General features: G+C 37.4%; 1 protein-coding gene across 1 annotated transcript in view; it reads left to right on the top strand.

Moving 5' to 3' along the window:
- Positions 1-27,490, top strand: part of YLPM1 (YLP motif containing 1) — a 45,614-nt gene extending 18,124 nt beyond the window's left edge. Inside the window, exons 8-23 of the mRNA XM_035327569.1 lie at positions 879-987; positions 2,775-3,255; positions 4,380-4,472; positions 4,866-5,040; positions 5,213-5,334; positions 5,642-5,796; positions 6,467-6,529; positions 6,873-6,992; positions 7,279-7,455; positions 7,669-7,752; positions 8,012-8,095; positions 9,537-9,623; positions 12,704-12,755; positions 17,962-18,092; positions 20,274-20,453; positions 20,883-27,490. Coding sequence (XP_035183460.1) covers positions 879-987; positions 2,775-3,255; positions 4,380-4,472; positions 4,866-5,040; positions 5,213-5,334; positions 5,642-5,796; positions 6,467-6,529; positions 6,873-6,992; positions 7,279-7,455; positions 7,669-7,752; positions 8,012-8,095; positions 9,537-9,623; positions 12,704-12,755; positions 17,962-18,092; positions 20,274-20,420 — 2,080 coding nt within the window. The 3' untranslated portion in view covers positions 20,421-20,453; positions 20,883-27,490. The remainder of the gene's footprint in view (positions 1-878; positions 988-2,774; positions 3,256-4,379; positions 4,473-4,865; positions 5,041-5,212; positions 5,335-5,641; positions 5,797-6,466; positions 6,530-6,872; positions 6,993-7,278; positions 7,456-7,668; positions 7,753-8,011; positions 8,096-9,536; positions 9,624-12,703; positions 12,756-17,961; positions 18,093-20,273; positions 20,454-20,882) is intronic.
- Positions 27,491-27,932: the final 442 nt, after the last annotated feature.

Genomic DNA, 27,932 nt, shown 5'->3' with positions numbered 1-27,932 from the left:
CTATATTTATCGTGTGGTTAATTTTTCCTCAGCCAAGCGTAAAGAAGACCTTATAAGTGCTGGCAATTCCTCATGCTCTTTGCACTAATGCAGCACTTGGGATCCCTTTCTGTGTGCCATGTTCCCCTTGCCCTGGATGCTGAGCAGATGCATTGCTAGTCAGGATGGCTTATGTTGTGTCTACTAGTACAGAGGGGATCCTTTAGTTGTTTTTTGGGCACTGCTTTAGTACATGCAATTAAATATCAACAAAGAGTTACTACAATTAAAGAAAAACTAGATAAAAAGATGTTAAGAAAAACTGAAAGGAAACAAAATCACATTGAATAGAATTTTGTAGCCTGGTGGTCACAGCTTTCACTGCTAGTCCTGATTTCTGTTCCACAGGTTGGGTATTAAATAGCATTTAGATAAATAAAGCAAGAAAAGCTAACATCACCACTTTGTGTGTAAATGTTGGAATCTTTGTTGTGCTTCGAGTTGGCTTCAGTCTTGTTAGTGTGCAACCCAGAGCGAGTCACTGAAAGCACTTAGGCACGCATCTCCCACGGGCTTCATTTGCAGGTCGTGGCAGAACCTAAAAGTCAAGCTCTGCTCTTTACTATCAAAGCAGAGGGGTTCTGGCCAAGTACTAAATCATAACTGTATGTCACAGAGAAAATCTGTGGTCAAAAAAGGAGGTAAATAATATATTAAATACCTCCATGGTTACGTGGATGCGCAACAGGGATTTCTGAATCAGTGTTGACCACATAAAGCCTGCTTATGTCCTTTTCTACTTTGGACTTGGCCACTAATGGTAGTGTAATGCGTCTTCAATTTTTCAAGTTTTCATTTGGGCTACTGACTAATAACATTTTCTTGTGATTCATGTGCAGAGAACAAAAAGAACAGATGCAAAAGTTGAAAGAGTTTAAATCCGACATTTCTGCACAGGACTCTCCAAGATCACAGAACACCAGCACGAGGCCAGGAGGTGCCTTTCAGGTAAATCCATCTCAAGTCAACGTTGTAACGTGGGTAGTACTTCTGTGTGTTTCAGATCTTTTCTGCACTCTGATGTTCAGACTTCTCTGTGGAATGCCTCCCCAGCAATCCTTACAACCTCTTCAGTCTTTTGTTGAGGCAAAGAAACTTTGTGGTTTCTTTAGATTTTCCAAAGTCTTTCTTACTCGTTCAGTCCACTGTATCTTCTGAACATAACCCACTGGGGACAGTAGCTCGTGAGGTTTAACAGCCTAGGCTGTTGTAGGACAATGTGCAAGAAGAGTTGAGCTCTTAGGAAAAAAGGCTGTAAGGCTCATGAGAAGACCCTACTTTTCACCACCAACTACGTTCTGATATTATCTTTGAATCCCAGATTGCTTTGCTTTTCCTGCTTTAAGTGCTCCCTCCTCTCTGAAGAGGTTAAAAAAGAAATTTGAGGATAGTTCCATCAGAAACTCAGAAAAAGTGGATGTTAGCTTTCTGTTGGCTGTCTTTATTAGGAATACTCATTACTGGATGGAGTATCATGAAGTGTGTGGATACACATTTGTGTATCTCTGTGCCTTCATCTCCTGTTGTGATACAGTTTACTCCTCTGCTGTCCAGTCTTCTGGTTGGTCCTTGGAACTCTTCTTAGGTGCATAAATTTGTTTTTTGATAGTTCGTACCAGGTCAGAAAACAGCTGAACTTCTCCAGTCATGTTTACTCAGGTTCATAAATCCTTTCTAGAATGAATAAAACAGTGTTGTTAAATGTATGTTGGAGTCGATGCTGAGTTGATGCACAGACTTCATTCTTCATCACATTGTAACCTAAAGTTACTGGTACCAATACATTTGGCTGTACTGACCTGCAAGCCTGACGTTTAGCCAGAACAAGTTTTCTTTGTCCCTCCCTCCAGAGAAGTGTTATGCTGTGCATGATACACTACAAGTTTTCTTTTTGCCTAGCTGACCTCTTCATTGTTTACAGTGTCTATAAAGTAAAGTAATGGAACAGATTTGCTTCCAAGAGTTGCAGATATGTTGGCATCTTTAGGAAGTGACTTTACTTCCTAACTTTGGTATTTCCCACCTCACCCATCTGCCCAGAGGTATTCAAACAACTGTTATCTTTCTTGGGATTTCTGCCATGTCTGTGAACTTACTACAAATCTCAGCTTGTATCTACAGCCGTTCTCTGAGTTCGTTTGCATGCTGCTAGTAAGGCTGCCTCTAACTTGGCATCTGCGCTGATTCTGAAAAGACCCTTCTGACACAGTATGTGGGGTTCCACGGGGATGTTTGGTTCAAGACCGGATTTTTTCACTGGGCAACACCTCCCCATTTCTGATATTGGTCTGATGTTGATTCCATTAAGGGTTTTCTAGGTGATACTATTCTCTGGGAATTTTTCCAGTGACTTCCAGAAAGAAGCTGGCCTTATCAATCCTTTTGTTCCTCACCAAGCCGCCCTACTTCCACACTATTTCAGCCTCCCCACAAACAAGAATCTTTGGGAATGAAACTGTAGACAGCTTTGAACTGAGACAGGCCCACTGGAGCTTAAATTAATATTATTTTGAAGGAGAAAATAGATAATATTCAAGCCTTTGCAGAGTGAGCAAACACCAAATTAGTTCAGGCCACCAGTTCTTGAAATGTTGTCCTCCTACCTGTAGAACCTTGATGGAGGCACTAGAAAATGCTTACAGTTTAATTGCAGATTGCCGTTGTGCTTACTGAATTGCAGAGGATGAGAGAAGATTAGGTTACAGATCTCTATTTAAAGTGCTTTCTGCATCTAGGTCTCTTCTCAGCTATCTTCAGAGGCATCAGTAGAAGCCCAAGCTATTAAACCTTCTCCTGCTGTTATTATAAAGCCTCCCGTGTTGTTCAGACAGCCCACCCCTGTGACAAGACCAACTGCCCCACTGGCAAGGCCTGCTACACCTATGACAAGGCCACATGCTCCAGTTCCTACTCCAACTACAGCCCCAAGTCATGGTCAGTCTTTAAAACCATCACCTTCTGCTGTGGAACAGGAACGCTGGGATGAGGATTCTTTCCACGGCCTCTGGGACACAAACGAGGATAAAGGAGCAAATATGGAGTACGAATTATGTAAACAGGAGTCAATGATGCCTCCACCAGTATCCTCACCAGTGAAAGTACCTGCTGTTCACACCTCTGTTCCGTCAGCTGTACCAGTGTCACTTCCTCCAGTCATTCCACCTGTTGCTAAAGCACCTATAATTCAGCAAACTGTGGATTATGGCCACGGGCGAGGTGGGTATTACAGTGAATGTATTTGTCCATTCTATAATGGAGGGATAGTTAGCTCCATTAGCTGCTTTCTAATGGAGAGTGGCATGCAACATATGCCACACATATTTTGCAGCTGATGTTTAAGCTGCGTACATTGTGATCTAATACTAAACAGTGCAATTTTAAGGAGTCAGTAATCTTCAGTTTTGAGTTTAATGTTTTTTCTAATGCTGAAAAGCTATGTCACATGAATTGAATGGTATATCCACATCTGCTTCTAATAAACACTAACTGATACGGTCACATCAACATGTTATATTTAGATTGATAGTGAGACTTTCCCTTAATCCCTTTGAAACTGAGTATGGGGACTGTAACTGTGTTAGAAAGTACTTTGGTTTGTTACAGTTCTGAGAAGTGACTTAAAGCAGAACGTGGGTAATGTTTGCATTATTTATATACTGCTTAATGGGTATGAGGTACCCGTCTAACAGTACCTAGAGCCCTCTAGAACCAATGTCCTGGTTCTGAGGAGCTGGCATGCTAACCAGGCATTTAACACCTAAGCAGTGAGAGCCGCTGATTTTTAGTACTGAGTTTATCAAAGCTAAAATTCAACACTATTTTTTAATAAATTGATTTCTCTCATTCTTATGTTTTCTTTTTTACAAAGTAAAATTGTGTTGTAAAGTTGTACCTAAATTGTGCGTTGCCATTAAAGAGAGTTTTTCTCTATAACTGAAGGCATATCAATTCCATTAAGTAGATGTTCCTCTAAAAACAGTTAGAAAAACTGTAACTGTTGGGAGTCTTAAGCGAGCCTTTCAGTTAATATTCTCAACGTTATAGTAGTTTGAGTTACTGAAACTTTCATAGCATCAATGTATATAACGTAATTGTGCAAGCTACCTGAACTCATCCAAAGAAATAAAGTCCCGTTGTTAGGTAAAGTGGTATGCATGCTTATGCACACACAAACATACTTAAGACTTTAAAAACCCTGGTGTTCTGTATTTATGTATGTTTTGGTAAGCTATTTCAGTCACTTCTAATGCCATTGACTGAGTGCTTTTCACAACATTGGGAAGGAAATGGAAGAGGGGTATTTTAAGACGTTACTTAGTTTTCTGATTATTTTTAACCAGATATAACCACCAGTAAAGTGGAACAGATTCCATATGGGGAGAGGGTAACTCTGCGTCCAGAACCTTTGCCGGAGAGACAAACATTTCAAAAAGGTAGGGAGCCCTTGGTTAGCTCACAGGCCATTAGTTAGCCCATAAGAAAGGTTGTAAGGCACTACAAGTGTGTTTTAAACTAAGTAACTCCTGATTTAAATAAAAACCACTTTCTTGCGTTCCAAGGCCCTTAAAAATAACTATTTATATTGTCAAGAGGAGTAATACGGTCACTGACAAAGCCGTGTTAAAGACTCAATTCAGTAGCTTTAAGTAGGATTGCATGTTATGGTTGTCTCTTACAGTTTGGGAAAGAGATTCAGTGGCTGAGTTTTAGCCCTCACATCATGAATTTCTATATATTTTTCCTGTACTTCTGTTGTTTATCCTTCAGAAATAATAAATTCAGGATATGTTTTTATAGTTTGGATTTCCATGGGTTTCTCCTTTCAGAGCACCCTGGTCGTTACAACAGAGAAAGAGATCGTGAACCCTATTTTGAGCGTCAAGGTAATTCAAATACAGATCACCGGGATTTCAAGAGAGATCGGGAATTGCACAGAGACCGTGGTTCTGTGGACTATGATCGAGACAGATTTGAAAAAGAGCGTCATCCCCGAGATGATAGGTATGTAGTTTTGGAACATTTTTGAAATCAATCTGATTCAAGCTATATTGTGTGTCAGGCTGTCTGTTTTGACTGAGGTACATATTAATTTCTCATTGGAATCCATAGTAAAAAAATTCTACGAATACACAGAATACTATTTTGGCAGGGTTATTCCTACTGCACCTTCAAGGACTCAGTCTTACCGTGACAAGAAAGAACATCCCTCCTCCAGGCGGGGTGGTTTTGAAAGGCCACCATATGAACGAAAGACAGATCGTCCAGCATATGATCATGGGCCTTCCATGTTTGGAGGTATGGTTTCTCAGTCCTGAATACCTGCTAAAATATTATGAAAAGTTATTTCTTTGTTAAGAATATAGAATTCATGAAAATTTATTTGGATAATGTTATAGTTTAGTTTCTCAGTAGTGATGAGATCAGGAAAAGACAGTTACATACTCTGCTAAAGATGTCTTTGATTGTAGTAGTTTCAAGATTAGAGTTTTGAATTGTTTTGGGGAGACATCCATGAATTTATACTAAAGTAATGAGTGTCTGTTAAAATTTCTAATTTCACTGAACTAAGAAAATTCTTCTGTCCAATCACTGGAATTTGAAGGTGATCGTAGAAATTACCCTGAGGAAAGGATTCCTATTTCTGCTCCATCAATGCCTCGTCAGCCACCACCTGCTCCACGAGTGGAAAGAAAGCCAGAATCTAAAAATGTAGATGATATTTTGAAGCCACCAGGACGGGATAGCAGGCCAGAGAGGGTGAGTATGCATTGCAACAGCAACAATCAGTTTCTATGAAGTCTGTATTCAGATAAAATGCTCATGAGTGTAATACGTTGGGAAGAAGCTTACATTCAGGATAGCACTGTAAATTCTGTTGGTTCCATTGCTAATACTCAGAATGTTGTAGCCTAGGCCTGAGGAGTCCACAGGAGATGTAAACCTCCTAGGAAAGCTAATATGAAATTCCTACTAGTTGGTAATATTAATGTATTTTAGATTGTTCTGAGATCTTTACTTGGGTTTTTGATGTATCAGAGGAAAGACTTGGCTTTATCCCATCAGAGAGTTGGCAGTATGCCATGTAAAAGTCAGAAAGAATAAGATCCAGGCAATAAAACATTTAGACAAGACTCACTCAATTAACTTTATTGTAAACAGTTTCATAAGATCTTGTGCAGTGTGAGCTGCTGAGACGATTAACATCACACAATCTTATTATTACTCCCGTGGAACTACCACCATACGTTACAACCTGGTTTGTAAAACCTGGGAGTGAGGCATGGTACTGGCTTTACTTGATGATAGACAAAATCATTGTCGCAACTTTGTGAGCCCAGGGCATGTAATTTTCTAGAATTTCTTTGTGTAAGAGATTTGTTAAATTTAGTACAGTCTCCTACCTTATTCTACATTATCTTTGTTTCAGATTGTAATCATAATGAGAGGATTGCCTGGCAGTGGAAAGACACATGTAGCAAAACTCATCAGGGTACGTAAAGGACTGTTCATTGTGTAGTGCTGCTTGTCTCTTGTGTGTACTTTCTACTGTTTCATTTCTGTTTGTGCAGTGTACCAAGATAAAAATTAAGTCAGACTTATTGGAAAAGGCAGGAAGACCTGGAAGAGACAAGATCAAGACCTGGAATTTCAGTCTGTCCTTATTTCATGTTCTTTGTACTCATGTGGCATGTGAATCCTGTCCACTACTAGTAACTGCTAGGAATGCTGCTTTCTTCTTGCTTTGAATAAAGAGTAGGGAATTGCCATTGTAACAGAATGGAATTTTTACAGGTACCCAAGAGTGTATGTTTTCTGTTTTGCTTTCTTCCCAGGATAAAGAAGTAGAGTGTGGAGGACCTGCACCAAGAGTGCTCAGCCTGGATGACTATTTCATCACTGAAGTAGAAAAGGAAGAGAGAGACCCAGATACAGGGAAAAAAGTAAAAAAGAAGGTACTCCTAATTTAGTTTATTATTTTGACAAAGAAGCAAGATACTGTGGAACAGCACAGTGACAATCAGAATTTCAGTCTGTTGCTTTGGAAGAATGCAGATATGTGGGGGTTGTTTTTCAAAACAAGTCAATCTAATGTAGGGGCAGAATGGGCAAATATTTGAAAGTTGATTTTGGAAGATGGCTTTCTCCTGCTAATGTACTTTGTGGTCAGGGCATTCAGCAGATGAATGTTAACAGCTTAATAGGTGTCCTTTTTCTTAAATGCTTTTGTCATTGATCCAGGTGATGGAATATGAATATGAAGCTGATATGGAAGAGACCTATCGCACCAGCATGTTTAAAACTTTCAAAAAGACATTGGATGATGGATTCTTTCCCTTCATTATCCTTGATGCTATCAATGATAGAGTGCGACATTTTGAGCAGTTTTGGAGTGCAGCGAAAACCAAGGGTTTTGAGGTAAATAACTAAAAGGCATTTGAATTTCCTAGCACCTGTAAACCATTATTTCTAAACTTTTGAATGCAAAGTCCTTCCTAAGTTAAGGAAGAGTTCTATGGTCTCAAGAGGCAAGTTTACCTTTCTTAGAATGTACAACTGTGGAGTGTGTGACCAGATAGAAAAACTCTAAAAACCGATTTAAAACATTTAATATTGTCTTTCTCTTTCTAGGTGTACTTAGCTGAAATGAGTGCAGATAACCAGACATGTTCCAAGAGGAATATTCATGGACGCAAGCTAAAGGAAATCAGCAGGGTAACTGGAGTCATAGGATTAATTGCAAGTTTCCTTGTGTTTTCGCTCCTGCTGTTGTTGGAAAACTTGGCTTGTTTTGTTCTACATAATGCCTACACCTTTCTTCTAAGAAGAGCTGGTAGTTATTTCACAGGATCGACTGAAATGACTTAAGTGCAGATAGATCTTGTGATAAGAAGCCCAATTTTCTGTTCAATCGCTTATGTTTTTGGAGGTTCTTCATTTTTATGTTTTGGGTTTTTTTGGTGTGTTTTTTTAGATGTCTGATCACTGGGAGGCAGCGCCACGTCACATGATGCGCCTGGACATTCGTTCTCTATTGCAAGATGCTGCTATCGAAGAGGTAAGAGTATCTCTGCTTGTTAAAATGACGAATTATGGAGATGTAGCTGTACTGGAAAAATAAAGCAGAGGAAGGTATGATGACAAACAGGATTGCCGTATACTTGGCACTATAGAAAGATGGAATTGCTGTTAGTTAAGTGTATTCCATTATTCTTATCAACTACCTAAATACAAAGGTACTTGCTACTTTTTAAGGCATTTTTGGAGCCCCAACTTGTGCATCTTTGAGGAAGAATTGAAGCCACTTTAGCAACTGCTTAGTAGCAATTAAAGAGTATTTTTGCTCCCTCATACAAACCTTGGCACCTTTTCAGCTTAGTGGTTCACAGTTTGAGAAATAGTTAGCTGATAACTCTTCTGGATTCCTGCTTTGTGAAATCCAGACCTGTGCAGAGAAGTAGCAAATAAAACGCATTTAGCAGAAAATTACACTTAATGTAGAGGAATGCTACCTTTAAATCCATTTATGGTTTGCCATGACATATATCTTGGATACGTTATCTTTCTGTATTGTTGCGTTCTTCTTTGACAGATAGTTCAGGAGCTCTGGAAATAAACTACTATGTTAATGGTTGTATTGAATGTACCAGAGCTGCATGTTGCTGTCAGAACAGCTCTTGCCGTGGCCATAGAAACTGTTGACCTGCTGAAGTAGGAAAGGTGTTTACTCTTGGCAGCTTGTCATGATCTCAGCAGGTTATTTTCTACTCTACAGATACTTTTTATTGTAAAATAGTCATCTTCAAGAGGAGAGCAAAAGTTTCAGCTCTGAAGTAGAACCAGAGAAGCGGGGTTTATTAGGGGTTTACTCTGATCCGTTCATCAAGGTTTTACTAATGGTTTTCATAACTGCATGTGTATGACAGTATCAAGCGTTTTAGAGTATACACATTAATTACCATTAGAGATATGGGCCCCAGAAAGTTTTCCATTAGATAGCCAGGGTTAGATGTATTTTAAAACATACATTTTTTTATGTTACATTAATCTGTGATTAATAATCTCCACTGTGATAATTAAATACTTAAGATAGAGGCTTGATAAAGATGCATTCTATACAGAGAGTGCCATTCAAGTGATATGTAAGTGATAAGTTTAAGATCTTACGAAATTTGAGGTTTTGAAACATGATTGTATATGAAGCAAGGGAGGTATTTTACTGTTACAAATACTGGTAGCATGAAGAGTTCATGTGAAGGAGGATCACAAACCATTGCTACTTTCCCCACACAGTTTCTCACTCTAGCAAGAAGGGAACCTTCATTGAACAAAGCCAAAGTAGAGCCAGCATTCATATAAACTGCAACATAGTGCTTGCCAAAATTAATTCCATCTTTCCTCTTCTATTTGAGCTTGGAATCTTCTGCTTACCCTACTGAAAAGATGAGACTTAGAAGTCAAGCAGTGCCTTGCAAGTCTGTGCTTGTGCTTTGTAACAGGTGGAGATGGAGGATTTTGATGCAAATATTGAAGACCAGAAAGAAGAAGCCAAGAAGGATGCAGCAGAGGAGGAAGAGAGTGAACTGGTAGGAGACACATCAGCCATCTCTAACAAAATGCTTTTTAATATGTCTGAGGGAGAGTCTCGATCTTGTAAATGCCAACCCATTGCCATTCTTAGCAGTGCAATTTTAATACACACATCTATAGTCATTTGTTCCTTAAACATTTCTAAGAGAACTTTAATGTCAAATCATGTTATTCGTATCTTATTTTTTTAAATAATCTGCGAGTGTGTGCCACAAACAGCATTACCAGAGAGAGTATCATGGCAACATGCCTCTTGCAGACATTTATTTATAAGTTACGGTACACTCTAGCTCTCTCTTCCAGCTTGCCTAAGTATCATACGAAGTGGAGGGATGGGAAGAATGGGCAAAGATTCATTTAGCTTGTTTCACACGTCTAAAGAACTCGTCTCAACTGTCATAGTATATGACAACAGTTACAAAGAATGTTTTCTCTGCCAAGGCTTTCTGACTTTGTCAGTAGGTATTTCCAAGCTGAGGGATTAGATCTCTTGGATGAATGGAGGTTAGAGATTAGTTCTGTGGGCTCGCTTTTTTGGGTATGTATTTAAAAGGCTGTAGAAGGTCTCTGAATGTAACTTCTTGGTATGTGTTGGAGCTACAACTGGTCAGTGTTTGAAGAGTTGAATGTGTCAAACCCTGGTTCCCACAACCAAGCAGTTAAATTCCTATAAACAGGAAGTAACCAAAAATGTCTGGGATGAGCAAAGTCCATTCTCTTGATGGAAAATTACTCTTCCTCATGAGTGGTAGTATAGAAAATGGATGAAATACAGAATAACAAAAATAAAATTTAGGAAGAGTGGATTTAATAAACATCTGGTTTGAGGGTTTACTTGTGGATATTTTTGGTTTGTTTTTTTTTTGGTTGGTCTTCTGTTTTTTAGCAATATGACTCATTCTCTACTAAATTATTCTCTGGCACAGAGTATGAGACTACATAAAGTGGGATTAGAACTCTTTAAAGATGCATCCATGTTTACAAGAATATGGCTGCTAGCTTCTCATTTCTTTAAAATGAGTTGTATCTAGAATAGAAAGTTGTCTTTTAGCATTTGAGAGAAATCTGTGCATAATTCTGTGTGTGTGTGTTAATGGGCTCTGGGGAGTGTCCTGTTGCACAGCACATCATAAGAACAGGGCGTTTTCTTTATAAGACAAGGAGAAAGCATGGTGGTGAAAGCTATGCAAATTTTTAATATCTAAAAGTAAACTACATAAAACAATGTTTTCTATTCCAATTCACAAGAGGTGAAAATCAACAAAGAATAATCTGCCGTATGTAATCTTTACCATTCAGTCACATGGCTGATTTCAGAGAGGTATGTCAGACAGAAAAGTATTTGGTATCTGTCGCCTTCTTGAGAACAGTTGTTAAAGGTTCTTCATTTCATTCTCCTGTACTTCTCTTAATCCTGGGGACAAAGAGAGGTCTCAAGCTCCATCTGGCAAACGTCCTTGAGATATCCAACTGTCTTGTACCAAAGGATGAAGTGTGAATCTTCTCTTATCCTATCCAAAGACTGGGAGATTATACAGATTCAGCACACATTAGGGTTTTTCACACCATCAAAGTCACTCTTCTGTTGCTATTGTCAACTCTCATAGGGTTGTTTGAAGCATTCAGACAATTCTTGCTTTTCTGTGCTTGATGGTATGAATTATTGACACATTTAACTTAGCATTCTCACCAATGTATCACACACTGCTTTGTTCAATACATGCTCCTAGCTGTGGTGTAACTTTTCTGAGCATATTTTAATGTGCAACATGTTTGAAAAGTATAAATATACATATATACCTGAAATTTATTTATTTGACACAGTGAAATATTGCAGCACAAACTGTTTTAGTTTGTATTAACTACAGACTTCATTAAAAACATTAAAATAGAGAAATCTGATAATCTCAAATCACTGATACATGCTTGATAGAAAAAAAAAAATCTGTAAAAGATTTTGGAAGAGCAATGCTGAACGTAAACAAAAGCAGTGTAGCGCTCTGTCATGGTACACTGATTTAATAACTCAGCATTAACGAATACACAGGTGTTCACAGTGGAGGCAACCTATAAATAGAGCAGGAAAGGGATTCGTATATTAAAATTGGTCTGTGGATTGTTTGGTTTCTTGTTGAAATCTTTTAGAGTAGTTCTTTTCCCTCCATATTAAAAATCATTAAAACATTGAAACTCTCACAAGGGTTCCATTTCACCACAGTGAGCTTTTTATGTGATTGCAGAGAAAATTTCAGCTGTTCAGATTAGGAATAAAACTACTCATATGAGTTATAAAGAATTGCTTAGCAAGGATTTATTTGTGTAAGAGTATAAAATGAAAAGACTACAAGAAAATACCTAAAATATTTTTTTTTGCCAAATTTAATATTATTTTCATTTGCAAGGAATAAACTGGCTAAAGATTATTATATGTAAAACGTATGATGATGTATAGGGGAAAAGTGTTTGGAAATAATCTTTGAACCATGATAAGGGTTATTTTTAAATGAAAAAAATGGTTAAATCTCAGTTTCAGCAGATACTACCTCATTTAAACTAGAAAAAAAATGTGGACTGACTACTCATACAAGAATTTAGGATGATCATCTGAAAGGATTATTAAGTGAAACTTGTGTGTAGTAAATCTGGAAATATATTAAAAACATTTGACTAAGGTATATTTTGCATTTGACTAAGATAACTTGCATTTGTAAAGCCTTGAATTTTCTTAATGCCTGATAAATTGTGTCGCTATAACTTTGCCTCTTGGGATATTATAATCTAGTAACTGCATACAACACCATTGCTATCTGTTAGACTCGTTCTGGAGTTCTGTGTTGGCAGAGCAGCATTCTTGTAATGATGTGCAAGGGCTGCTAAAGTCACTTACTGAAAGGGAAGTAAGTGGATGCAGAAGTCCTAAAATACTGAGTAACTTGTTTCCTTCATCTGATAACAAGAATTGTGCCTTACAGAAAGAAATACCTTAGCTCCCATTGTCATGCTGTTTCCAGTTCAAAAGTGATATGCATGTGTTGCTCTCTCTAATCCTCCGAGCTTCTCTCTGTGTATGATTTAGGGTTACATTCCGAAAAGCAAATGGGAGATGGACACTTCTGAGGCAAAGCTAGGTGGGTATTTATTTTTTCCTGTTTCTTATAGTTGGTATCTGATGATATTTGCAAAACTTTAATTTCCATTTTCACTGTGCCTCCCTACCAAAGACAAATAAATGTACTGGTCTCATACACATCTGAAACTGCAAAAGCTTCAAAACAGAAAAGGAATTTCTCTCTGCCACCAGAGGCACGGGAATTATGACTTTCTAACCATCACTGTTTTATATACTCATTAATTGTTCTTCCATCTGTTCAAGGAAGGTATTGTGTTGTAAATTTTTTTGAAATGGTACTTCTATTTTATATTCATCTTCTCTGTATTATAAAAAGTGAAGAGTCAACTTACATTGCACTGCATTCTTGTTCATACTGCATATGTGTTTCTCAAGCATAAATGTCGTCAGTAACTACTCACTTTCTTGGAGACTTGCATAGTAGGTAAAATTGTGTTGATGATTCATCTTACTTTCCCAAACTGGCATGTGTGAGGACAGAAAAGTACCATATGTTAAAATTGGTTCTGACTGAATCGGTGTCATCTTTTCAACAAGTTATGTATTAATAAATTAAAGTTTGTTAAGCATTTCAAATTCTAGGAGGTACTAGAATTTTTCTTAGTAGGATGCAGAATGGACTTTCCAGGACTTACAAAGGGCATGATGTTTGCTGCACTTCTGTACTGATTAGTGCTGCTGGCTGCATTGTGTATACGTGCTAATATTACAGTTCTATCAAAGTCAAAAGCGACGACCTTCAGGTTGAAATGCAGACACCATGGATATGATGCAATATATACCTGTGGAAAGAAGTTTTTAGTCATTATGTTTTTGTGGGATGTTTTGTTTTTCTTCCCTAGTGAACAGTAATGGTACTAAGCCAAGATTTTATGAATGGAAAGTGTGTAAAACTACCGTTTTTTATCACATCTCTGAAAAGTAACAAATACCTGAGTGGGATACAGTATGTCTTAGCATTTTTTTGAGGTCTGCTGCATGTGATACAGCCTTGTGTATGATTACTTTCCAATAACCAAAATCACATTTGTACAACAGAAATAGCATCAGAAGTTCTGACTTACATAAAGCAGATTTTCATTTCTTGCTGCTAACTGCTTAGCTGTGCCATGTCTTCTGCTGCTGTGCTCTATTTTAAGTCATTTAAATATTTGTGGAATATATTGGCTTTGTGACACCTGCAGTAAAACTGGAGGAGACTCAAACTCAATGCTTGCAGCATGTCGAACAGCCGGGCAGTTCAAGACAAAGATTTTTCTGCATTCTTGGTATACAAGTTAATTGTTTTTTGTATCTTAGGATTATTTCTTAAATTTTGTAATGATTTTTTCCAACTCTGCATTGTTGAAGAATGCAAGGCTCTGATGTGTTGTGTGTTATTCCAAATAATACAGACTCTTCTTTAAATACAAAGTAGGAACAGATGTGTTGTGCTGCATAGAGAGCTTTTAAGTCATCCTATGCCTTTTATAAATATGGCAGGAGTCCAGAGTATGTTCTAAAAGTTTTTATGGGTAGTTTCTAGTAATGTGGGGACTGTGGTTACAGCAGAAATCTGCAGATAGCTGTCAAAATCTACCTCATTCATGATCAAATACTGCTAATGACAGAATTGTGCTGACTTTCTTTCCATGTGGAAAATCCATAATAGAAAACTCAAGAGGATTTTTATATGGTCTCCAGTTAACATAAACGTAAAACTGGGAGAGAGCAGCACAGTCAGTTTTATTCTAAGATAAATTACTTGCAAGACTGTTGGAATAATAGCAATCAGTTAACGAACTGGATCTTAGCAGACTGTAAGTCACGGGTGCTGAGAAGATCTTTCTATGAAATCTGTATTCACAATGTTACTTTCATAACTACCCTCTAGATTTATATCTATAAATATATAGAACTACTGATTAAAAGTAAATTCTGACAGAACATACATTATAAAAAGCCTGGCATTCCTACGTAACAACTGCTGGTGTGTCTGTTTATTTTTGAAAAACTACTTTGTGAGGGCAGACAGCTTTTAGCTCAGGGTATGCTTTATAAGCACTTGCAGTCTGTGAGTAATAATTATATTTAACTCTCAGTAGGATTTTGTTTGGTTATTCAGAGGCCCATTTCAGTAGATGACATATCAAAATTATTTCCTGAAAGGCATGTAAACTGTGGTATGCATTGGTCATTCCCGCGTTGGGTTATTTCCTGGGAGCTGGCCTGCCCATTAGGTTTATTGCATTAGTTCCGGCGGGTGTGCATTCGTAGAGGTTGTCTAAGAGCAGAATCCAAAAATAATTCTGTAAGTCCTCTTTGGCATTTTGGTTTTCTTTCTGAATAGATATTGTTACAGGAGGACACAAGATCTTACTGATCACAGAAAGCCTTAGAAAAGGTCTGTAAAGCGTGGACTCTTCTAGCTGCAGTGCTGACTTGTGCCAGTCACCATGCTGTTTGCCCCAGAGCACTTGCTTTAGTTCAAATTTACTTTGGCAGGGTTGATGCATTCCTCTGACTATGTATGCTGGTATAGCATTTCCTTATGTGTTGTGACTGCAAGCCAAGTTTTTATTTTAAAATCTAGTCACTACTGTTTCAGTCTGTCTCAGTGCATCATACACCCAGGCTCTTAAACTTACAGAAATGGACTAATGTTTTTAAAATTTGACTGTGTTAAGCGTTTAGTACTGTACTCTGCTTCAAAGTGCGGCTTGGTGGTGAGCTGGACAAACTTCTACAAAAGGAGAAATGACTTCTACTATAGGTGAAGTTCTGATACCATTGTAAAATTTGTAAAAACCATTGTAAAAACCTTTCACTTAGAACTTTGTAGCTTTTGTATAAGGGGCAAAAAAGTAGTCGATTCATTTAGTTTGAGCAAAGTAAGCAATTTACTTTCAGAAGCTACTATTAAAATTCTAAAGGTGAGTTTTTCATTCTACAGATTTTCAAAAACTCATTGTTTTTAAAATTGAAATGGTGATTTGTTTGATAGTTTAACACTCAGTAATCATCTGCCATAAATATTCACAAGCACCGTTGTTACAGAATGACACCTTGTCTTGTTTTTAGGAAAAAAATATAGAAATATTTTGTGGTAGGCTTCTGACGTTTCCTTAGAGTGTGTCTGCTGCATGTGAACCATGATAGTATGGGTGGAAGTAGATCTCTCTGGAAAGGAAGGCAATCCAACTTCAAAAATGGAAGAAGATAACATTTTAAAATAAATTCTGTATAGCACTAACAAAAACGGATGGAGGGAAACTCATATGCTGAATTGAATGCTTCCTGAACTCCCCTGGGTATGAGTTACACATTTCCTGGGACTGTGTTCAGTTGGTCCGTGTGCAGCAGGGAGTGGCACGCTGCAAATAAGATGTGCTAGCATCATAGCAGGTTGCCTTCCAACAGGAATATGTCTGTGTTATGCATAACTGTCAGCAGAGCTCCTGAACTTCCAGTTCTTTATGTTCCTAAATGATCCTCGATCTGTTTGTTGCTATCCCTTTAAATATCTCTTCTTTTTCTTGTAACCCTTACTGTGTGAATGTTTTACACTGATTGATCCGAGAGTAATACTGAGGAATAGTGTGAGTATGTCATGTGCTGGAGTAACAGAGGAATATTTTGTAAATTAATTTTGTCTTCTAGAGGGAGTGCCAGCTTTCTGTGGAGATTGAGCTTCAAACTTGGCAGATTTAACTTAGAGCAAAGAAGAACCTTAAATGAATCATGTCACGAGATATCATGTAACAGATACAAATATTCTGCACGCAGTTTTCTTAAGTGTTGTTCTTTGATTGGTTTGGTTTGGGTTTTGTTTTTTGTTTTTCTGTTTTGTTTTCGGAGAGGGATTAAAATGTTTTCTTGGAAGAAGTTCTGTATCTGTTCTAGAGAAATGGGGCAGAAGTGGATTCTTAGAAGCTTTAGAGTTGTATGAGAGAGAAATTACTTCACCAGGTTATGTCACTGAAACTTCAGTATCATGTCTACATCACCATTGCCTCACATCTTCTCTGTTGTTGCTCTTCTCTCTCCAATATTAAGTAAAAAACCTTCATCTCTGAACTGATCTTCTTTAAATACATACTCTTGAACATTCTCTTCTGCTCTCCAGAAAATGTGTTGCTTTGTACTTGGTTTATTTCAGAGACCTGTTGTGGGTAAATTTAATTACAGTGGTGACTTTTGAAGCACTGTTACTGACATCACTGGAAACGGCTTACAGAACGTAACTACCAAGCTTAGTGTTCCTTCTGCATATGCCTAGTTTTGGGCTTATGAAATGGTAGCATACAGCGACAGAATTAGTACTAGGATTTTCTTTGACTTGTGAAGCCTGTTTTCATTTTCATGTCTTATTGTTCATAATCTTAAAATGAGTAATTCCTTCATCTCCTTTCCAAAAGCAATTGACCACGTAATTTCAAGAAGGTGTTATTTTTTCACTGAAAATAAGTGTCTAAAAAGGAACAAAATTTTAGAACCTAGGAATGAAACTGTTTCTCTTCATGTATTTATTTGTTCAATAAGAAAAAGAAGAAAATGATGGCTGTTGGACAAACATACTTCTCAAATATTTGTGACTGACTTCTTGCACCATGAAACAAAAAAAATCCAAGATATTTTTTTCCAGTCCTGGAGGATTTTTTGGGGTGGTTCGTCCTTGCAGGGAGAAGAAAAATGGGAGATCAGGGTTTCAGGGGACGGTTTTGTTCAGCAGAAACAGAACCTTAAAAACTTGTTTTCGATGCGTAAAATGATACGATCGTCACTTATTCCCTGATATTGCATGTATGTAATGATTGACACAGTATTAAACCCCAAATCTGGAAGAGATGCTACAGCTTTGGTCTTGTGTTCTAATATAGAACAGGTGGATCTGTAGTTCCTTAAAGAGCTATGGGTGGCTGCATTGTACTTGTAAGTACAGACTCTATATGGTATGAGCATCCAGCAAAGCAAGCTTTTCTCCCTCGTACAAATAACAAGACTGAGTGTTGTTGCCACGCAGTTAATGTGAAAGATCAATAAAACTTGAAAATGGTGCTGAGTCTTCTAGTTTATTTCAACTCTCATCATGCTGCCTATCAAGATAAGCTGGATGTACAAGTTCTGCTGATCATTCTTTTGAAAATATTTCCTCTCACATCTTGTTTGTGTGAATAATAGGAAAAAAATCCCCTTTAACTCTGAGGCTCTGTGTTTGTTCTCAGACAAGCTGGATGGTTTGCGGACTGGCACTAAAAGGAAACGTGACTGGGAAGCCATTGCCAGCAGAATGGAAGATTATCTACAGCTTCCAGATGACTATGATACTCGTGCTTCTGAACCTGGAAAGAAAAGGGTAATAAACTTTCAAATGACTTTCTGTAGATGATCATTGAAAGGTTTCTGGGATGAAGAGTTTGTATCAAGTCAATGTATATGAATATGGGAATTTCATTGACTTGCTTTTTATTTTCCATTAGATTCTGTAGGAGAATATTTTGGAGAATAGAGTCTTCCAGAGGTAAACAGATTACATATAATGAAGTGAGGAGGTATAGATAATGAAAGTTAATTACGTGTGACAAAACTTAACTTTCAAAAAGAAAAAACTTAACTTTCAAAAAGATTCAGCTGAGGAAAACATCAACTATGTAGGTCCATTATCAGTAAAACCTTGAAGTTACCTCCTGCATATACCTTGCATATAGCCTGGGAGAGGGTGTTTAAGAAAGTGGCTTCAGCCACTCTATATGTACTTCTGTTCTGAGCATAAACTGCTACATTTTCAAATACCACAGAAAAAAAATAAATAAAAAGTCATGGAGGAAGATGAAAGAGGTAATAAGTAGGATGCTTATTTTTTTCAAAACAGAAAGACAAGCTTTTGCTTTCAGAATTACATCTTCAAATCTGACTGGTAAAACATGCTAAAATTTACCATTTGACATGGGTAGCACATTGGTATTCTTCTGTATTCTTAAACGTTAGGATTATCACAAATACCACTATGTAGTGGAAAAGAATATACAAGCTTACATTCAGAGCCTAGCCAACATTAATAACTATAGACTATTTTTTTTGTAGTTTGCTTTTCTATATGTCCCATGAACCTTTACTTAAGGATGAAAGAACAACAAACAAAAAAGGAACATCATTTGCATCTGTGCAAACAATACAGTATGTGAAGAAGTATATTTACTACCAGATAAAGATACTTGGACATGCTTTCTAATTCATTGCTTCCGCCATAAGCTTTGTACTCAAACAGATACTCAACTGTCTGGGTTTTTATCTCTATCCACTGTGAATATATGTAGTAGTAATCTGTTTAAAACAAAACATGAGGTTAAAAGCATGTGGAGCTTATGTTAGCTTCAAGGAAAATGTAAGGAACCAGGGAGGGAGGAGAGAATGATGTGTGTATATGTATACAAATCTCCTAGAAATACCTGCTACAGCTAGCTCTGTATTAAAGCTGATAAGGAACTGTGGGTCTTGTACAGACTACAGTTGATTTTGCATCAAAGTTATTTTTCATACTTATTTTTTAATGAATGAGCTGCTCAGCCATGCAATTCATTCAACTTTGCCCCTAAAAGTAGTTTGAGTTGACTGTCTGTGTTTGGGTTTGTTGATTTGCTTTGTAAAGTCAAGTAGAAAACATGAGTGGTACTGAACAGCGTGTGAGAGAAAAAGAGTTACTAAGACATTTTCAGAGGAAGTGATGGTGGAAGAAAGTGGGCATTGCATATCAGTATGAATATCTGAGGAAGTTCAGTTAGAATGTGGAATTAGGGGGGTGCTGGCAGAAAGGTGATATGGGTATGTCCAAAAGTAACAGATCAATTTGAATGGGAGTCAGCAGGATGTCAGGAAAGAGCTCCTTCACTTACTGTTTTTCTTGTCCTGCAGTTGTGTGTTGCTGTTGAGTTCCTGGACAGTGGCCATTCATCATCACCTTCCTCCCTCCCTGCAGTTACACTCCCCTCTGGGAGGCAACCAGTGCACAAAGAAGTTATTTAGTGGAAAGAATCAGTAAAAAGATTTAAATAAAAATCAATCACAGAAGATAAAGAAAAGTGACCCTCATTCAGTCATTCACTGCTGAGTTGCTCTTTATGCTCTTTTCCTGTAGTTTCATAGTCTTCTCCTAGGTGTTTCCAATGTGCAATTGAAAGACAGGTTGTACAGAAATGAAGACACTAAATGAATCTTTGATAATTCTTCCTGCAGGAAGCATTGCTTTGTATAGGAAAGTAACTAGTGATTCTTCGTCTTTCAAAACTATAGCTTTGAAATGGAAAATGCTAATCATACGTACCTTTTTTTCCTACTTCATTGAACATTCAGGACATTCAATTAAAAACAATGTAACTGGTGCAATTTCCATCTTTACTCATCAGAGAACAAAATAATTAACCGTTGGAATTAAAATGAGTACAAATTAGAATTCTTATACTCTCATTTGCAGTGCGAAGCTTAGATGTGTCTCAGAAGTTGATAAGGGATTGTCCTACTGATAGTATGTTCTCCATAGGTGCGGTGGGCAGATCTAGAAGAAAAAAAAGATGCAGACAGGAAAAGGGCCATTGGTTTTGTTGTTGGACAAACAGATTGGGAGAAGATAACAGATGAAAGTGGTCATCTTGCTGAGAGAGCCCTCAACCGTACCAAGTATATATGAAAAAGTGGTTAATGGGAATTTTGTGCCTTTAAGGTAAGTATACGGTGGGTTTGCATGTTTATGGCCTTGGTATTGGTTTTTTATTTGTTTTAGGTTTTGTTTGTTTGTTTGTTTGTTTTAGGGTTGGGTGTTGGGTTTTTCAGAGTGTTGAGGTTGCAGGTCTTGGCTGTGTTAGAGTTCTCCCAGACAAGATTATTTGATTTGGAACCCTATATAGTAGGTATCAGCTGTGCACTTTTCAGTGTGCGTTCCCCTATACAGCATCTAAAAATTAAAGGAGAAAAATTGTCAGCTCTCAGAGTCTCTAAACCCTGCTAAAAGGAAAAGTGTTTTCATTATAAGAATGGCTTAGCTGCATGCTTGGTCCTGTCTAGCTCAGATTGTGCTTAATATATGTATCTTAACTCTGACCATTTTAACTGCTGTTTTACTTGATGTAACAAACTTTTCCTTTCTTTACAGGCCATTTGCTCTGAGGAGAAGTGAATCAAGGTGTCATGAGCATCTTGCATGGGTCATGTCACTCCCACCTTCACAGTTTTTCTTTTGTTATTTTAGTTTCAGCAATTTTTTTGAGATATTGGCAAATAACCAGTGCCCTCAAAAAAAAATCCCGCTGCTCCTAAGTGAGAGAGACAGTTTACTTTTTAATATTTTTTGAAGGGGGGGGAAGGGGAGGGCCAGTAGTTTTAGCTGCTGTTTGTGGGATAAAGTGGAAGGTTTAGACAGATGTTACCTCCACTGTACTGTCACAGAATGTTTATCACCTTTGCTTTGTGGCCGTTCTCGTTTTATACTGTATGTACCTTGTAGCTTATTGTATTAGGAAGCAGAACAATAAATTTCACTATAAACTCTGTGTTCTTGGTGGACCATATAGCATGGTTTTTGTTTCACGTTTTAAATGTGGTCTGTGTGTTCACATGTTGACAGTGCTCAGAGCTGTCCTTACCTGGAAGAGGTGCTCATACTCTGGAATGTATCCTGTCTTCTAGGTTTATCACCTGCTCTTCCTCTCAGAGACGGCTCCATTAAGGCCCCGGGTTTTGCTGGTCTTTAGGAGCCATTATCATTCTCTTTCTTCTGGGAGAGCAGAAATAATCATTTTCTGGATCCTAGTTTCTCAGTTATGTCAAATTTCCATTACTACGTGAGTATAAATTCTTTTGGATGCCTCTGAAATACTCAGGGTAGTAATGTAAGAAAAATGTTTCTTTAATGCTGAACTTGAAAGCTATGGCATTCAACTATAGCATTCTCTGGAGGGCAGCATAGAAAACTCATTTTGGTCTTACTATGTCTTTTAGTCAACTCTGGTCCCTATCAGGACATTTCATTCCATTTGTAAGTCTACTGTCTTGTAGAGAAACATCATAAAAAGAAGCAACAAACACCAGAAGTTATACCCTTCTATTCCTTTAATAAATACATTTAACTTGCTGAAAAATAATAGTCCACACTATAAAAAGTGGTACAAATTCTTCTTAGATGCTGACATAGCATTTCTGCACAGGTTTGCTGGTGAAAACCTTTTGTCCTCTCCGGTTTTGAAGCAAATACCTTGTGTTAACAATGTTGTGACCAGACAAGGTGTTTAAATCTGAAAATAATTGTTGTTTTAGTGGTTAACTGAATTTTTTTCTCCTGATCTTTCTGAGGGAAGCAAATGAAGTCCTGAATTTCCTTCTCTGCTACTCTTTGCTGCTCTGCTGAGTGATTACGTTGTGGTTTTCTTCTAGGTTGGGAAATGAGCTGGTTCTTTTGTGGTTATGGTTTATGTTGTTGAGGATGTTGTTGGGGAGAGCTAATGGTGGTAATGGATGGTTTTGTTTGCCATTCTAATGGCTTGGTTTTTGGATGTTTCTCAGCTTTGTCTGTGGTGCACGATTGAAAGCTCTCTGGAAAATATATGAATATGTGAACTTATGTTATGCCATGAATGTGTTTAATACAAGAAAACTAAGCTCCCTGAATGCAGTGTTTTTAAAATGGAAGGTAATGAATATGCATTTTCTGTGTTTGCATGCTATTACATAGCACATACACTTTCTCTTTTAAATGTTGCCAAGTGATCTTTGAATTCTGGCTGAGAGTTGTTCAAAAAGGAAAAATAATAGTTAAGAAATAATAGGCCTTGTATATTGTTGTGGAAATCAGGCAAGCTTCACTTCAGAGGAGCTGCTCTCAGGTATGTGTAAAATGTCTTTCAGTCTACCATAAGTCATCCCTAACAGAACTGGAGTTCTCATGACACACATGCCACTGTTAAATTCGATGCTGTTTCTTGACTTTTAAGAAGTTTCTTGACTTGTTAATTGTTTTGTCTGTATTTTTGGTGATAAACCTAAACCAGGACCTTTTCTAAGACTTCGTTTCCAGGATAAATAATATTTCTGGAGCATGCAAAGGGATAGCATGTGACAGAACTGATCATGTTGTTTACTACTATTAACAATTTTGAAAACTTTTTCAGCAGATAACACTCAGGTTACATCAACTTTATTGTGTGGTTAACACAGAGTTAAAGAGATGGACAGAGAATACACCTAGCTATCTTTAATACAAGAAAGAAAATGTATCAGTTTTCAAATTTAGGGCAAAACTTCAGTTATGAAAATACCTTAGGGGGTGCTAGTGGTGGTTGTTCTTTTTTTTTTTTTTTTTTCTGGCTCCCTAAAGTTCCACCTTTTCCATTTCAACGGTATTGCCATCTGTTTTAGTTGGTTTGAAAGTTTAGCAGGTTAGTTTTCATCTGCTTGATGGGAAGTGGCTCTCAAAGAAAATAACATTTTGCCATAGCTACAGCATGTAACAGATTCCTCATACGCTAGTCCTTCATTGAATGAAGAAATCAAGCAAAAATTAGAAATTCATCATTGCTGCTGGCACAGAAATGAGAATGGCTGGGTAGTCCAATGCTTGGCTTAATAGTCAGAGTTTGGTGTTGAGTGATTTCTGTTTTGTCTGGAGTTGCTATAGAACCCAGTAAGGCTTGATCCTGATTTAGTTCTTAACTCGTCTGCTCACCAATATTGGCTCTAGAATCTCTCACAGCAATGAACAGAAAAAATGTCCATTTTGATAAGTGCCTAAATAGGAAATTATGCATCCAGCACTTTAAGATCCATCTTTCTCTATGCATGCAATTACGTTAACTCTAAATTGGACTGTTCCTGTGTAGTGCATCACATTTAAAAATACAACCTTGGAAAAAAAAAATCATCAGCTGCTGCAGAATGGAGCTGTCGCTACCTCTTGAGCAAAGTTGACGGTTAAGAGTATTTTCTGTGAATTAGAATTTTTAATGACACTTCAGTTTCTCAAGACTCTGCTTTGTTAAGAATACTGAAACTACCTACCTCATGTAAGAAGTACGCGTGCTTTTTGCAAGGAAACGTGTAATCTAAGACAATGTGTGGATACATGCATAGAGCGTAGTTGTCGTCTTCAGTCGTCTTGTGTGTTTTACTCTAGATTTGCTCATTAAGCTTTATGGCCTGACTATGGTATGCAAGATTAAAAATCCAGCATATAGTATTACATCACCTGGAAATGTCATGGTTTGCTTTTTCTCTGACGTTTACATCACATAGATGAACAACTAACCTTGCATTATTAGTTCCCCATCTTTACAGGAGAAAAGTTTGCATTTGGTACAAGCTAGATTTTTCACTTTTCACTTGTCAGATTGGATTTGGTATTTTTTGGACTTGCTTCAGTCACCTCTATGATCCTTGTCCGTTAACTATGTTTCTTGCCTGTCTGCCTGTAAACGTTACATTGCTGTTATTGTCTGCTTTTAAGGGCACTGCATTAACTATTTTCTGAAGCACTTTAATTGCTGAATGACCATTTAGATACCATTCAGATCCTGAGTATCATTCCAATAGTGTTTTTTTATGAAAGGATTGAAATGGAAAAAATAGTATTATTGCACTGAAATGATTAGCCTACCCCCAAAAATCCCACATCCAGTCCAGTTGCTTTGAATAGTTAAAAGTTAGGAAGGGTCATGATTTGTAAGTCACACTGGAAAGTATGCTTCCTGCAGAAGTAGTCTCATTCATTAACTTGCTTTTAAATTAGAACAAGACCTCTTGAGCCCAAATCTGTTTTTCCCAATTGGAAATTTCAACATTACTGGAACACTCTGAGATTTCTTTCCAAAGGAATTAAGTAATTTGGCCTGTGGGACAGCTTGTTGCCACCTCAACAACTTTGTCATTAACAGAAGAAGAAAGGTCTCTGCTTGATATAAATCCACTTATTTAATGCGGATATCATGAGTTGTTTCATGCCCCTTGGACACAATATCCCATAGCAGATGGTGAAATTTAATTATGAATGTTACTGCCATGGAATTATGGAAACACACAACACTGGACAAACCTCAGGACTTGAAGAAAACATGGTTGGTCTGGGATGGAAACAAAATGACCTTTTTTTTTTCAAGTTCTTAATAAGTCTGCCAGCTAGCTAACTGTGAATTAACTCACCTGCAACCCAGGAGCTCTCTTGGATTATTGTAACTTGGTGTACATGGCCTGGACAGGAGAAGCAGTACTGAGAGTTCTTGCATGGGGAATGTTCACGTGGTCTGCGGCCTCAGGAAGTCAAATGCTGATGGGTATGTTATTCCTTTTTATTATGATTCTCTTTGTTATTTATTGTTTCTCACACTATGCCTGGAAAGCAAGGTTGCAATACTGCACTTGAGATCCACAGGCAATGAGATAAAACTGTGCCAGTACAACCTACGTACTATGAGATAAAGAGATGGCTGTTTCAGTTGAGATCCGCACATCTGCAGCGTGAATTGTAAGCGGGTAAAAGGAAAATTCAAGTTCTTACAGCATCTTGCAAGACTGATTATACATAGTTTTCTTATTGTAGAACTTAGAAGAGAGAATCTTCCTAGAATTTAAAATATGAATGATACAATTCAGTTCTATTTATTTTGAGTTTCCTAAGGCAATCTTGATTATTGTCTCATAAAGCTTGACCCAAAGTAGTTTTCCCTTGTGCTCATCCATTCCTACAGGTGAGAGTCAGAATCCTTCCACTAACTAAAGGAACACAGAGTAACTTTTCTGATTTGTGATCAAGAATAATCACTTTCATGGTGAAATCCTATTATTTCGTTCTTACCAGTGGAGTCTTCCAGCAATTATGATGTCTCTTTCTACCACTTCCAAATTTCCATAGTACCAGATCTGCAGCCTGGAGCCTTAAATCTCCCTGATGCATGTAGGGAGGAAGATTGGTAATGGCAATATTTGAGATGGATTATCGCTTTGTAGTTGATTAATACTGCTTGGAAGCAGAATGTAGTCTTCTGTTCATGCTTTTGGTTACACCAGGTAAGCCCAAGTACTGTTAGCAAAAAACATAGCAAGTTACTGGAAATAGAAAACTACAAGTGTTTTTGAAGTACTTGGCATTTTGTTTTGGGTTTCTAGTTAGGAGTCTCTGATCTCTTTGAATTTTAGGATTTAAAATTTAATATGAAAAACCTTAAAACTGCCTGGATGGTAATAGCATAATTGTTTTTTTTTGCTTGTTTGTTTTTTTCATTGTATTTTTTAACTTCTGGAAATCTTGTGTGGAATATCTAGACCTATCTCTAGTGTTTGTATTCTAGATTGTGAATCATTCAAATATTTCTCCATGTTTCTTCCCTTGTATTTATGCACAAGAGCATATGAATGGATGTTCAGTTTTACACAGGAATTTCTGGCGTACTTTGGATGGCATCTGGACTGTCTGCTGTAAGCCCTGTATTTGTACATGAAGTTGCTGTGTTTGAACACACAGTAATCTCAAGGGAATACATGAAGACCCTTGCTTACTAGATCTTGAAATGTTGCTGCATTTGGAGGGAAATTGTAACTGCAGTGTTCCTTGGAGAAGAAAAAAATGCATCTAAGTAGAGGAGGGGAGGGGAAAAAATGGGAAAAAAATGGGAATTTTGTCAGTTGTACTCTAATTATCTGAGCTGCAATCTGTCTGATGTGGCTATAACGTGCTAGCAACTCTGACATCTGAGGTATCTGCCGTAGTAACTGAGTAGATACATAATTCTGGAGGAAAATTAAAATAATCCATATCATTTTTTGTCTACAGGTCAAAGTATAGTTGAGCAAACTGATTTTTGAAAGGAATTTGTATTGAAAAAGCCTATCGAGGGTGATTTGAAAGTGCTCTTTTAATTTCCTTTAAAACCACAAGCCATTAACAGATTTTGTGTAAACTGGAACACTGCACAAAAAAACAGAAACACTTTCCAAAAACTTAAGATTCCTTCTGCCGTAGTCGTGTAGGATGTTACTTTCCTCCTCTAGGGTTTATCACACAAAGGGAGAGCAGTGCTGCAGTTCTGCCCTGCTTCAGAACACAAATGACCTTACCTTATGAGTAAAGCACAAAACTTGAGGTATCTCTTTTGACAGGTAGGTAATACAGGCATTGACTTTAATTTGGCACTACGTGCTCTGTGGAAGGCAAGGTATCTTGAGCAGCATTTAAAAATTATCTTTTTATTCTGTTTTGGTGACATAGTAATAATGGAGTTTGACCACTGTTGCTGATGAGGTGTAAGCCTTTGTACATGTAGCTGCTTTTTTCTAAAAATACTATATTACTATTTGAAGCACAGAAAGCATAGCTTTACTGACAGACACCTACAGTGTTTCAATTTATTATTCATCTGTGGATGCTGAGAACTCTTGTGCAACTGATCAGTCTTTACTGGTGTTCTTTGAGGTGTTTGTTTTTCTGTTCCCTTTGAACTGAAGTTGCCAAATTCTTTTCTTTGAAGAAGACATGGACAGATAACTTGTCTGGAAAATCTCATCGTATACTCCTCAGTCTGAATCACACAGAAATAAAGATTTTCAGGTAATGACAACCAGATGGCACTACAGCTCTGTTTTCATGTAAGGATTAAATTGGAGAAAAACCAAAAGTTTGAGATTTTTCCACCATCATTACATTTTTGTGGTTTCCTATTGCCCAGTGCAGTTATAAGCCATTAACTTCTACTTCATGAAAAAGCCACCGTTTTTCCATGGAAAAAAAATGCAGTGGGTTAACATTGCACTGTTGTGTAGAGTATCACTTGCAGTCTGCTGTCAAGATTTTACATTTCATTGAACCTACAAGCTGCATAAATATGGAGTGAGATCTTCATTCTGCCTTAAGGAGACGTATCAAATTTAAATGGTTTCTTTATGTCTTGCTAAAATGCTTGACAACTGCTGACATCTAATGGAAAACAGGATTTTACTTGCTGATAGCTGCTTTAGGATTGTAGAATCTAAGTATATTGTAGCAAGACATGGTTTCTTCTGAAATCTTCCAAGGTTTCTTACTGAATCTTTCACTTTTTTTCCCTTGGAATGAAGAAAAAATGAGGATGGATGTCCGAACCAAAGCTCTAACATTTCTTCTGATCTAATTTCAAGATAGAATACTAACTATCCATAATGAATGAAATTTTATGTTCTTATTTTG

The sequence above is a fragment of the Oxyura jamaicensis genome, chromosome 5 (assembly GCF_011077185.1).
Source record: "Oxyura jamaicensis isolate SHBP4307 breed ruddy duck chromosome 5, BPBGC_Ojam_1.0, whole genome shotgun sequence".
In the NCBI taxonomy this organism is placed as follows: Eukaryota; Metazoa; Chordata; class Aves; order Anseriformes; family Anatidae; genus Oxyura; species Oxyura jamaicensis.
Note: the sequence above shows the minus strand (reverse complement) of the source record. Positions and strands in the feature narration are given on the sequence as shown.